The sequence below is a fragment of the Clytia hemisphaerica genome, unplaced genomic scaffold (assembly GCF_902728285.1).
Source record: "Clytia hemisphaerica strain Z4C2 unplaced genomic scaffold, Clytia hemisphaerica genome assembly, whole genome shotgun sequence".
Taxonomy (NCBI): domain Eukaryota; kingdom Metazoa; phylum Cnidaria; class Hydrozoa; order Leptothecata; family Clytiidae; genus Clytia; species Clytia hemisphaerica.
The window spans coordinates 321,797-334,118 of record NW_027103979.1 but is presented as its reverse complement, the minus strand read 5'-3'; the positions used below and the strand labels follow the sequence as shown (position 1 = coordinate 334,118).

The 12,322-nt window shown below is 33.8% G+C and overlaps 1 protein-coding gene across 1 annotated transcript; it reads left to right on the top strand.

Annotated features, from left to right (window-relative positions):
• The first annotated feature begins 7,141 nt into the window (after positions 1 to 7,141).
• Positions 7,142 to 8,573, top strand: LOC136810880 (LHFPL tetraspan subfamily member 2 protein-like). The gene is made up of 2 exons (XM_067067470.1): positions 7,142 to 7,707; positions 7,925 to 8,573. The coding sequence occupies exons 1-2, from the start codon at positions 7,305 to 7,307 to the stop codon at positions 8,188 to 8,190; spliced, it is 669 nt and encodes a 222-aa protein (XP_066923571.1). The 5' UTR covers positions 7,142 to 7,304; the 3' UTR covers positions 8,191 to 8,573.
• The last annotated feature ends 3,749 nt before the right edge of the window (positions 8,574 to 12,322 follow it).

Sequence of the window (12,322 nt, the reverse complement as noted above, 5' to 3'; positions counted from 1 at the left end):
TGATTCAATGAGTTTAGGATGATTTCTTTCCTCCAAAGGACAACCAGGTTTAGTGAGCCATCGGGCCAGGTAGCTTTAGGTAGGTTGAAATCACCACCAAAAATGATTGTGGGTGGCTCCTAGCTCTGATATTGCTGTTTTTACTCCATGAGTTGGGGTGATAAAATCATGGATGTCGATGGATTTCCATTGCTTTATCGTCTGGTTGGCGGTAAGCTACCAACAAACCATGTTTCAGCTTTCGAGTAAATACAAGGAGTTGTACATTTTAGAGGAGTAAGAAGAGAGTTCTTCAAATGTTGCACCAATGTCTTCTCTTACGTAAAAGCAACACTCCACCTGTGTATCTCCCTCTGTTCTTTTCTTTCTTGAAGAATCACATCGGAATAGGGTAAAATTTTCAATCTTAAGTTCTGCTTCCATATGGCCCTTATGAAGCCATGTTTCAGACAGTCCAAGAAACAGTAAATTTTTATTGCATATATTATTTTTTTAAAAGGGACTTTGCTCTGAACAGTTTGGGGGCAAAGTCCTTGACATTAAAAGAATGCAAAATTGTTTATTGACACTGGATTGGATTGAATTGGTTTTGATGTGGTAGATTTTGTAGATGTCTTGGTATTGGATATGGGTTGAATTGGATATTGTGTTGGAAATGAGGTTGGTAGAGGTGATTGGTACGTCTGTTGAATGTGTTGTATTTGATTCTGCATTGAGTCCATCTTCTGATTCAAGGTCTCCAGAATTTCTTCCCTCAACAGACGAACTACCTCTAAAAAGAGGCAGGTTCAGCAAGTTTTTTTGGCATTTCGTCATTATTCATTAGAAGTTCATGGCCATGTGTCATGTTTATTCTTTATGCCTTGTGGTAGTCTTTTGGTTCCTTTAACATGGGCAAATCGGCAGTTTTTTTTCAAGAGAAGCATTCACCTTTTTTGATTGAATCAAAAACATTGTTTTGGGTGAAAGTCTTTACATTTCTTCCCATGGTGCATCCTCTTTTGTTGTTTGTACCATGTAAGGTAAATTTTCTGCACATCCTCGGATGGTAAGAATTTTGCAGTCTTTTCCTTTTAAGCCATGCTTACAGTTTCCAGTTTTAAAAAAGCGACAGATCGTTTTTCTCTTCCTTTGTCATCAGTTTGATCAGAAAGATTTTAATTGCCAAATGATCATCTTCTTTCTCTACTTGATGTGTTAGTGTCAGGTCGTTATTATTTTGATTTGGTGTTGTGTCTTTTTTGTCTTGTATCATCTTCTTGTATTGTCGGTGTTGTTTTGACATGCTTTCGTTTCCTCTTGTTATCCCCTTCATTATCGTTGGGAATGTTTTTTGGTTGGCAAGCATGACAAACATAAAACAATCCAGGAAGGCTTAATGGGTTATAAAGACTCTTAAAAGTGTCAGCCTCTATTGTGTCGGAAATATCAGTATTGTAATATGGGAGAGATTGCTGCAAGGCTTAGCCCACATTGTTTGTGTACACCTTGTCCACATACTGAACATTCAAGTATTGGATCCTCTTCTAAACTGATTCTGTATCTTTTATCGCAGATCGAGCAGTCATCTGGTAGTAGATTTTGATTTTGCACACAATAAGATGAGATAAAGGTCTCTTGTTTTTATCGTTGAAATTTGGCACTTTCAGAAAATTTGCAGTTGCTTTCAGGGTATCACGACGTTCTTTAAAAATATCGTTCTCAATGTCTTGTACACTTTTGCCATACTTATATTTTCGCAAACAGAATTTAACTGGATCAGATGAGGTATTTAAATAGTTTTCAGCAATTAAGTTTTCATTTTCTAATTCTTTTGTGTTTTCTGGCGGGGGTTGATCCTCCTCCTGAGGAGGATCGCTCAAATCCATGGTTCTGAGTGCAGGAGAGTATAAAGCAAAAGTTTATTGAGAAAAGTACTTCCTTTATATGTTATGGAGCAATTTGAGAGAGATTCATGATTATAACAAGTCAATATGATGTGGTGAATTGTTGGGATTGTACAGAAAAGTAAAGCCACTTAGCTGAAGGCTGCACTGGGATGAGTGCAGCCGGGTATTGAAGCGTCAAAGTTGATTCTGTAGTTGTACATCCACGACTTCGGATTATGTGATTGATTTGAATGGATCATCCAGCCCACAACACAAGTTCAGTTTTGTTAATATTTTTTGTTTGTATTTGTATTAGTTTCCCTAGAACTTATTCACTTATTCACTAATTCTTAATGGAGTGAATTTTTTTATCTGTCAGAGTTACCTGAATCAAGTTCAAGATCCCAAGACAATCAATTAAAACTTGAAAACTTAAAATGAGACAAAATGACAGATTGCAAACGTGCAGCAGCTAGAATATCAACCAGTCAGGAGTTCTATCCTAATTAAGCATATTTCTTAATTAGGATTATCTCTTTGTTTTTCAATCCTAGTTAAGAATATGATTTTTAAAATTCAGATTCTTCACCAACAAACAAAATCCGCAAATTCTAACTATGAGCAATAGATAGAGCAGGTCGCAAAGATGATATATTGAGCCAAAAATCAAAACAAAATTTGGGCGGAGGGCTTCAAAATGACGCCATAAGTAAAAATCTGCCTAATTAGGCACGTTAGTTCTAATTAGGAATATTTACAAGCGTAATAATTTCCCGCGCTTTTTTTTCTTGTCGCGGGTAATAGAACATTTTTCTAAATGTCATAACTCAAGACTCCATCCATATTGGGCCATTCCAGAAAAAAAACATTACCCCCTAATGGATGAAATCAATTTTTGAAATAAATTTTTGCACGGAATTCCAGGCAAACTTTAAAGAGAAAGTATCGGAATTCCATGAATTCTACTTAATTTTGCATTAAAGTATTGGAATTCCGTGATTTTTTTAGGTTACAGTAACGGAATTCCACGGTTTTGATAGGTATTTTGTAAATTTGTTACGGAAATTCCGGACTTTCTTGAAAGCAATTTGCTACGGAAATTCCATGTCGTCCATTTGGGGGTAACGAATAAAAAATGGAATGGCCCATTACTGTATCAAACTTTCAAAATCTGCTCTACACACTAAATTCTTTCATTGGAGGCTGATAAGAATCTGCGGAAATTTGTATTTTTGGAAAAAAACTGGAAATTCGATATATATTCTTAATTAGGATTGAAAAACAAAGGGATAATCCTAATTAAGAAAGTCTGTGCGATCGAAAAAAAATATGCTTAATTAGGATAGAACTCATGACTGTCAACCAACCAAATTTTGTCATTCAATTCCCGAGACAGCGCTTCGATTTTTAAGGCCTACTTTATACGCTAAAGTAAAAATAATTCCGCACATATAAATGGGTCATTGTTTGAGGTCCGGCAAAATTTCCGGGAAATAGCCTATCCAGCGGTACGCGGATCTAGGTGGGTTCCGTCTCCCTCGTAGATCTTTTTCTTGGGAAGTTGATCTTGAAATTAGTTTTCAAGGTTGGCTTGGCTCAAACTTTTTCATCTATGGCTCAAATTTTAGGCAATTTCTCAAAGACGCTGAGAGGAAACGGGTGCCAAAAAGAAGGGCCATGTGAAATGCGGCAATCTCATTGGTGGAAATTTGATAAACAGCTGCGAAGGAGCGCTGGGAAGCAACCAGTTTTCAGAGCATGTCATGGTTGCCCCCAAGGAAGATTTCCAACATAAAACTCTGCCCCTAAGATCCGTTTCCCGCCACAAAAAAAGCCAGAAAAACAGGTAAATATAGCCAGTTTTCAATGATTTTGCCCCTGAACTGTAGATATTATCAAAATTTTGCCGCTGCCCTCGGAAATTGAGCAATCTCTGCCCTCAAGATCTCGATGATTTCTGCCATACTCTGAAAACTGGGGAAGCAATCAATCAGTCTAAGCTTAAACTCCTATATCAGGATTAGAAACTAGGCTAGTCTTACCTCTTTTATCCTTCCCTTTACAACAATACAATGCTGACAAGTTGACACAACACATGTGTATATGTACATTGACAACTAAATCCCTGACTGAGAGAAGTTTATATCGAAATCTGCAACAAAAACTAAAGTGGTCTCTTCTACTAATGCTTCCCAGCGCTCCTTCTCAGCTGCTTATCAAATTTCCACCAATGAGGTTGCCCTATTTCAAACGACCCTTTTCTTGTGGCCTCTCAGTGCCTTATACGACGCATATATTTCATATATTTGTTTCAATCTGTGATTCGTGGCTTAGGTTTTTTCTCATCTTCAATTTACTAAAGAAAGCGGAAATTTGATGCGAGAGTTAGATTGTCAACAAAGTACCATAAAAAATCGTTGAATAAACGAAGAACTTCAAAATCTTAAATATTTTCATTTTGAAGAATAGGTGCAAAAAAGTGAAACATTAATCGAAATGGGGGATTTGGAAAATTTTTTATTTTTAGTTTTTTGCACAAACCCCTGTAAGTATGGGCAAGCACTTCGTTGCTAAGATATTGGCTTGAAATCGAAAGTGAAACCACTCAAAACGAAAGTAAAATCAGCCGGTACTTGAAATCCCGTAATCTTGATATACGAGTTTAAGTCTATACTGTCAGTAGAAGAGACCACTTTTCGGTAGCTAAAATTAAAACCTTTTTTTTTATTTCCCACCAAAAACCTCAATTTTTGATATCCTCCATTCTTCGAGCAATCGCACAATCCTGGATTATAACCGCAAATGTAAAGAAAAAGCCTGAACCCCGGATCCACAAAGGCACGCACCACAATAAAAAAATCACTTCTACACATCCAGATTGGGGCGTTCGCCGTGTGTTCTTATAAGGAATACAGCCGCAACTCTCTGCTTTAGGTGCTTTAATATTTGTTTTTTAAGTATAGGTTACACAGGGGACATTTTCACCACTCATTCACAATGGTGTAAGCTGTGCCTTATTTTTTATTTTCTTTCTTTGCGCGAAGTGGATGCTGTTTATAAAGAAAAAAATGCTGAGATTGTCGCTCAGATGAAAAAGAGGAAAGAAGGATTTGATTTTTCCAACTCAAAATGAAGCATTTTTTCTCAAATACTTAGAGTTGGTCTGAGGACACGAACCAAACTATCAATTGGGCCTGGCCTTTTCTTCTCTCGCCTTGGAAATTTTGAATTTTGGTGAAAACTTTTGCCCTCGGAAATCCTGTTTCGCCCGCCCCCCGTTACAGACAAATTCTGGAATGGCCCATTTGACCTGGAATTGTAACTTATACAATGTGTTTTTCTACAAAAAAAGTGTTTTGAAACCTTTTTCCCATTTTGCTCTAGCAGCGATTTTCTGTTTACCTCCATTTTGTCACCGGAATTTTTCCTGGTCGAAATCATTGTACATTACCCCGCTGTAAGAGTGTTTATTGAAGATTTTTTAGGCTTGAGGGTAAGTTCAATCTATACGCGCTTGAAAATATGTCAAAAATTATTAATTTTCCATATTATTAGGTTACCGTTACCTATAGGTCCCAGTGCATTGGTGATTGGAAGTGTCACCGAAAAATGTCCCGTCCAAAATCATATTGAAATTGGCGATATTTTTGAAATTCTGCGGGGTAGAAAGATTACAAATGCTAAATATTTTTATCTAGGATAGAGCATATTTCAATTAAGAAGAGTAAAGATTCAAAGTCCAATAGATTTGATTTCAGGGGTGCTTTAGATTTAAGAACGGGTCATATTCTAGAAAGTTAAGGCAGCATCTGTTGATGACTAAAAAGGTCACTTTTTTCACAGTTTTTTTAAACTAATATGGCCGTTTTTACCAACATTTTAGTGTATTCAGGAGGGGCAGTTTCCTGTTTCCGGACACAAAAAGGGCATGAAAAAAGGTCTGGCAAAGTTAAAAAGGTTTTTTTAAATAACTTTTTAAAAAGAGCTATAAAGCTGGGTTTCCACTGAAGAAAATTTATTTTTATTCATCGCAAACAATCATCGCAAAGAATTTATCCATTCATAAAAAAAATCCAATCGCTGAAAACTTTTTGTCCTAGAGAATCAAAATTAATTAAAATTATTTGCAATTAAAAATGAAAACTTCTTATTATTTATTGCCAATCTTTTTGAATTCATTGCATATTTTTTGAAGGAAAACAAAACAAAAGATTAAGTAAACAAAACTTATGAATATTTTCTTTATTTTTCTGTCTCTTTAATGAATTCATATTTTGTGTTACCATGACGATGAGTTAACTTTTTTAAACACGTGATATAGTTTTAGTCTTGTATGTGTGGGATTTCTAGCTCTAGTAATTTAAAATGCATTTCGTGTAAAAGTGACTGCAAATCTGTATCTGTATTCTGATTCTCCAAAACTAAAAAGACTTCTCAGTTGGCCTCTTCCCAGATATTATTAATGACTGAAATGATTGAGTTGCGACTGGGATATGATGGATTTCAGGTTATAGGGAAACGACAAACGAAAAGCAAAAGTGGCCATCGATGTGTCCCCTTTTTAAATCAAGACTTCTATCTAAACTCCCACCTCTTTTCAGGAATTACAGAAAAAATACAAAAGAAAATGAATTGCTAAAAAATTGCCTAGATAGGATATTGTAGGATTATTCCAAAGAAAATTAATAATCATTTAAATTTTTTCATCTGGGTTTCATACACTGAGGTCTGAGTTCGATTCCCACTGTAGTACTACGGTTCACTTGGTATGCCAGACATTGTGGTGTGTGGTGTCACTCATCCCGTTCTGCACCTACGACAAGCTGTATGCTGTCTTGCGTGCACAGGACCAGCCGTTTCTGGACAGCGCTAAGCGTTCCAACTTGAAAAAAAAAGAGGCATTCCTACAGATTGTGTATGGCAGGGCCTGAAATAAAGATCGGACATATTTTCAGTCCCTTTAAAAATTCAAACAAATTAAAAGATTATTTTTAAGTAAATTTGAAATTAGCAACCTTCTTATTTAAACAGAGAAACTCTCTGCAGTTAAAAATGTCCTCTATTCATTGTGTGTGAAAGCAGACAATTCATCCTTTTTCAAGCTTGCTTCAAGCTTGCTTCAAGTCAAAATCATAGCGCAAAAAATGCCGTCCACTAATGTCTTTCTAAATTTCTAGCTGGTCTAATTTTTTGTCCAACCAAAAAACGATCACGTTGGACAATCCAACCAATTAATTAGCTAAAAATTCATTCGGACATGTCCGACCCAAATCGATTTGCTTCAAACATCATGCTGACCATCAAAATATTGTTATTTCAGGCCCTGTATGGGATTACTATCAAGTCTGTTTGTAACTCACCAACTTTCTCATTTTTTTTTATTTAATTGATATCTTAACTTGCTGAACTGATTTTTTGTTTAGACTAGGCGGTAAAATGATGTTCATAATTGTTACTTGTCGGAGTCTACTTTGGTTTTTATCAACGATTGGTACTTTTATGGCTGTTTTAAGTGCAACATTCTACCCACGATGGCTGATAAGTGAAAACAAAACATATTATAATAAAAAACTAAATAAAACTTATGAATACAATGATAGGATTGGAATTTACAACAAGTGTCAATTTTCTAGAAGATTGAAGAAAGTATTTTGTCGACCTTATGCCAGTGAACTTACAGAGGTTACTTCAATAGCTTGGCAATGTGCATTGTTTTTCTTGGGTGTTTCATTACTATTACTTGGAATCGCTTGTATATTTGCTATAATTAGTTTCTGTAAACAGATCATTAAACGAAAATCATTAATGAATTTAGCTGGCATACTACAAACTTTTGCAGGTAGGTTTCTTTCATTTGTTTGTTTGTTCAGATTATTTTTTTTGAAATCAAAAGTCTTTTTTGCCTCTTAGGGATTCAAGTACTGCAAATCTAAAATTTGATGGGTCGAACATTTAAGAACATTGTAAAAAGTTTTTCAAATAGCCTCTATAGCCTTTTCTCAACAAACTACATCACCTAAACGAGAATCTTATCATTGGTTATCTTATATTTTCAGGTTTATTTATGATTGTTGTCTGCATTCTTTATCCTTTGGGTTGGGACAATGACAATATCAAGGATATATGCCATAATGAAAATCAAAAGGCCAGCAAATTCAATATGGGAAATTGCTCTATGGGCTTGTCATTTTTTTGTGCTATTGGAGGTATGGCTGGATGCTTCTTTTGTGCTATGTTTTCCTTTGTTGCTGACAAGGCAGTCTTCTCAGCAAAAGTTCAAGATGAAATTTTAGAAGGCAAACGGTTGATATGTGTCTTTTAGATATTTATATCTATCATGAAATTCCAGGTGCATGTCACCAGTCCGATACTTTCTAGTCCAACAGTCTAATAGTCCGAATCTATAAAATAGATTTACAATTTAGAAGTCTTTTTTTCCGACGTCACTTTTGTACGAAAACGAAAGATTTTAGATCGTCGAATGTTGAATAAGGGTTTTTTGCAGAGATAATATTAATAAAAGTTCATTTTGGCGGCATTTTGACAGAATTAGAAATAAAGGACCAATCAAATTTGCGTAAAGATAATTTATACAAAAAAAATGCACCTCCTTTAAGGGTCCTTTTGTGCATGTAAGGGTTGCTATGTTGCATGTAAGGGTTGCATGCTATAAGGGTTGTAAATCACAAACTTGAATTCCAGCCCCCCCCCAAAAAAAAAGAGTCGTAAAAACAGCTAAATCCAATTTCTTGACTTTTGAAAGCCTAATCCTAATAAGCTTCCCAAAATTTAAGAGAAGTCTGGTTTAGGGGCCCAACCTCAAAGTCGGAACTTTGGATTTTTATAAGCACGTGGTTGCTTATAAAAGATGTGCCTCCTCTTCTGCAATTTTCTTTTTATATGTTTTTTTGACTCGTTGTCGGACAAGATTGTTGTCGGAATACTGACGCATACGTCAAATCCAACGTCGGGCATTTTTAGTGTCTGACTAGAAAATGTCGGACTACTTAAGACCCCCCGAAATTCCACGAGTACATGTTATCATCTTGAAGCTTGATTATTTCTTAGAAAGGTGAAATTCCAATTGAAAAAGTTGTTATTGATAGAAAATGAGCAAATAGGGGATATCGGCTTCATATTAAAACTCATATTTGACCCCCGAAAATTGTCCACGATGCTTTGGGCGGAAAAAAGTTTGCGGTGAAAATCTGAGTTTTTATATAAAGCCGATATTGTCTATTGTAAAGAATTAGCACTTTGATTTTTTATTTCTTGATTAGCTAAAAAACTTGATGAAGCAGGATGAAATTTCATCGTGTTTTTGGCTTATTCATATTTCTAAATTTTACCATGAAGCATTTTATTTAGAAATAATTACCTAATATCATTATTACTGAATTATACATAGATTCCTTAGATTGATATTGTATGTATATATCTACAAATGTAGAATTTTATTTGCTTTTTAATTTTCTTTCTCATAATTTTGGAAGAACCTTGTATCTATAGTTTACTATCAGTTTTTTTATCACTCCTCTTATTAAATCATTCCATTGTAGTTAGTTTATTATTTTTTTCATAAGCTCGGCTCTAGCCTAACGTCCACTCAATTATTCTGTTGTTCCGAATTGTCAAGGTCTATGCATTTCTGAAATCATTAGCAAACGTTATGAGACCTGTTAAATTTGTTAGAATATTTTTATATCACAGTACTCTTTAAAGATAAGAATTTAGTCTTCCTTTAATTTACTTCTATCACTGACAATAAACAATCTTTTGCGATTTATTTGTTTTAGCGTCATGCTGTTTGATTAAGTTGCTTTATGAATATATATCACCCATTATGACCATGCTTTAGTTCTCTAGAATATTTGACTGGTTGAAATTTTGAGACCAGCTTTGTATCAGTAAGCAAATGGAAAATGTAGTCTTATTTAAAATTCTTTTGTCTAAAATTGTATAGTATTATACAGTGTAGCTATACCTTTATTTTCATCTACAGAGTATTATGAATAAATTCTTGTAAATAAGTAGCCCTTTTTTATGTACACTGTCTTTTTAATTTTATGCACTTTTTTTTTGTAATTATTTGCATCAAGCTTTTTTGCTCTTTTTTAAAATTGTCTTCTTATTTATCTATGTCATTGCATTTTATAGATAAGCTGAAAATTTCTCACCTTTCAAAACGCACCCAGCAAAATTAGGTAAATGTAAACATAGTAGAGGCCACTATGTCTTCCCGTGTGCAGCAGCTTGTGCAAAGGGATTTTATGATTGAATATTGTTCCTTGAATGTAGAAGATCAAAATTTGAGAGGTGGGGCCTGGTGTGACTACCCGTTGCCATGGAAACTGATGCCATTGGTTACTATGACAACCAAAATAAAAAGTCGTCAAAATTGAAAATTGTTTATTTCAGTCGAAAGGGCATGAAAAACTGATAAAGAAAAAGGTCACAACCTATATCTGAAAATGAATATATCAGGAGATATTAAAGAAATAAGGCAAGTACTTTTTTATTTTCTGGTTTACGGACATTTGGAGATGATCTTTTGGAGCGGAGGATGGAAAAAAAATAAAAATAAAATTGTTGTTTTCAAACTTTAATGTTGGAGAAAATAAAATGTGTTTTGAGGAAACTTACATACACAGCAGAAAATCAAAGAAAGTTTTTCAGCTGGAAAATTGTGTTGAGCGCCATTGGAGGAAGCATATAGGGAAAAAGAGATAACTGTTTTTATACCCTTTTATCTTCCTTTCCTGCTCTTATAAAATGAAGTTTTCTAAAAAAATCCATTTCATGGTAGATTAAACAGAATCGGAAGTGCAAAAATAAATAAAATTTCTATAAATTTCAATTTTATTTTTTTTTTATTTTTGCAAAAAAACTGTCGGCGATTCCGTAAACCAGAAAATAAAAAAGTAATTGCCTAAGGCAAAATGACGTCATAGAACGATGACGTCATCGAAAAATAAAATTTTGCCAAAATTCGAAAATTTTTGGTTTTTTTGGAAAAAAGACCCTCCAGGGAACATAAAATATTATTACGAAAGCGTTTGAAAATTCGTTAAAAAAAGTATTGGCCAAAATTGACAATTTCATTTTTTGCCTATCAAAGGTTGGAGCTTGCCCAAACACATTAAAGGCAAAATTTTAAAATATCAATTTTGGCTCATAGACTTCTTAAAAAGGATTTTCAGACTTTTGCGTAATAATATTTTTTGTTCACTGGAAGGTACTTTTTCCAAAAAACCAAAAGTTTTGAATTTTGGCAAATTTTTATTTTTCGATGACGTCATCGTTTTATGACGTCATTTTGCCTTATTTCCTTAATATCTCCTGATATATTCATTTTCAGATATAGGTTGTGACCTTTTTCTTTATCAGTTTTTCATGCTCTTTCGACTGAAACAAAAATTTTTCAATTTTTACGACTTTTTATTTTGGTTGCCATAGTAACCAATGACGTCAGTTTCCATGGCAACGGGTGGTCAACCCGGCCCCACCTCTCAAATTTTGATCTTCTACATTCAAGGAACAATATTCAATCATAAAATCCCTTTGCACAAGCTGCTGCACACGGGAAGCTTTTTCGCGACATAGTGGCCCCTACTAACATGTTAAAATTACGAATATTATTTCCTAGAAATTCTTTGATATGGATACCCTCTTTTCAAAAAATTTCCTATCTTACCTTTGTCTCTTTTGAAAGAATTTTTACATTTTCAGTTCAAAATTCAGCACTCAGCCACACAAGAGCTATATTTTCTACTTAGAAAATTTGAATGTTATAAAATCATTATTGCATTTACTTTGTACTTTTTGTTTTTGTTGACATATTTTATTTTGATAAATTCAACATGTTTATCTGTGTTTATTTTGTTTTATATACGTTATTGTGCAATAATACAAATAGTACATAAACTATTTTTTCTTTTTTTTTCTCAAAATGACTTTCTTTGTTTTCATAAGAAACTTAATTTTGATGTTTTTCATGTTTATTACTGGAGTTTATCCCTTTTCAAAGTATTGCTACATATACACTACTAAGAAAGACAAAATCTCACTTTCAATATTATGCAAAAAGTTTTCTTTTTTTAATTTTTTTAAAATCTGAGCAGGCCTTGCAATACATCTACCTGTAAATCTTTGCAACCACAACTAAAACAGGATTTCCATTAAATTTTTACAGGGATGAATTGACAATAAATGTCTAAGTTACTGCATTGAAAGAAGGAGATAATGACTATCCCCTTGTTGTGCGGTTTTATAGCTTTATCTTATTAAAATTATATTAGACGTCGAAATAACATTTTTATTTCAAAATTTATTAGAAATTAAAGACTTTTATTTATTAGCGTAATATTTTATCAAAGTTTATTGAAATTTTGAATAAAAATATTTTGAAATGTTGTGTCGAATGTTTTCATTCATTTGATTTTAAAACTTAGGTA

What these genes read in the sequence shown, in the direction of transcription:
- LOC136810880 (XM_067067470.1), top strand. Translation starts at nt 7,305, where the DNA reads ATGATGTTCATAATTGTTACTTGTCGGAGTCTACTTTGGTTTTTATCA. An exon ending in CATACTACAAACTTTTGCAG is followed by an intron (nt 7,708 to 7,924) that starts GTAGGTTTCTTT and finishes TTATATTTTCAG; the next exon opens with GTTTATTTATGATTGTTGTC.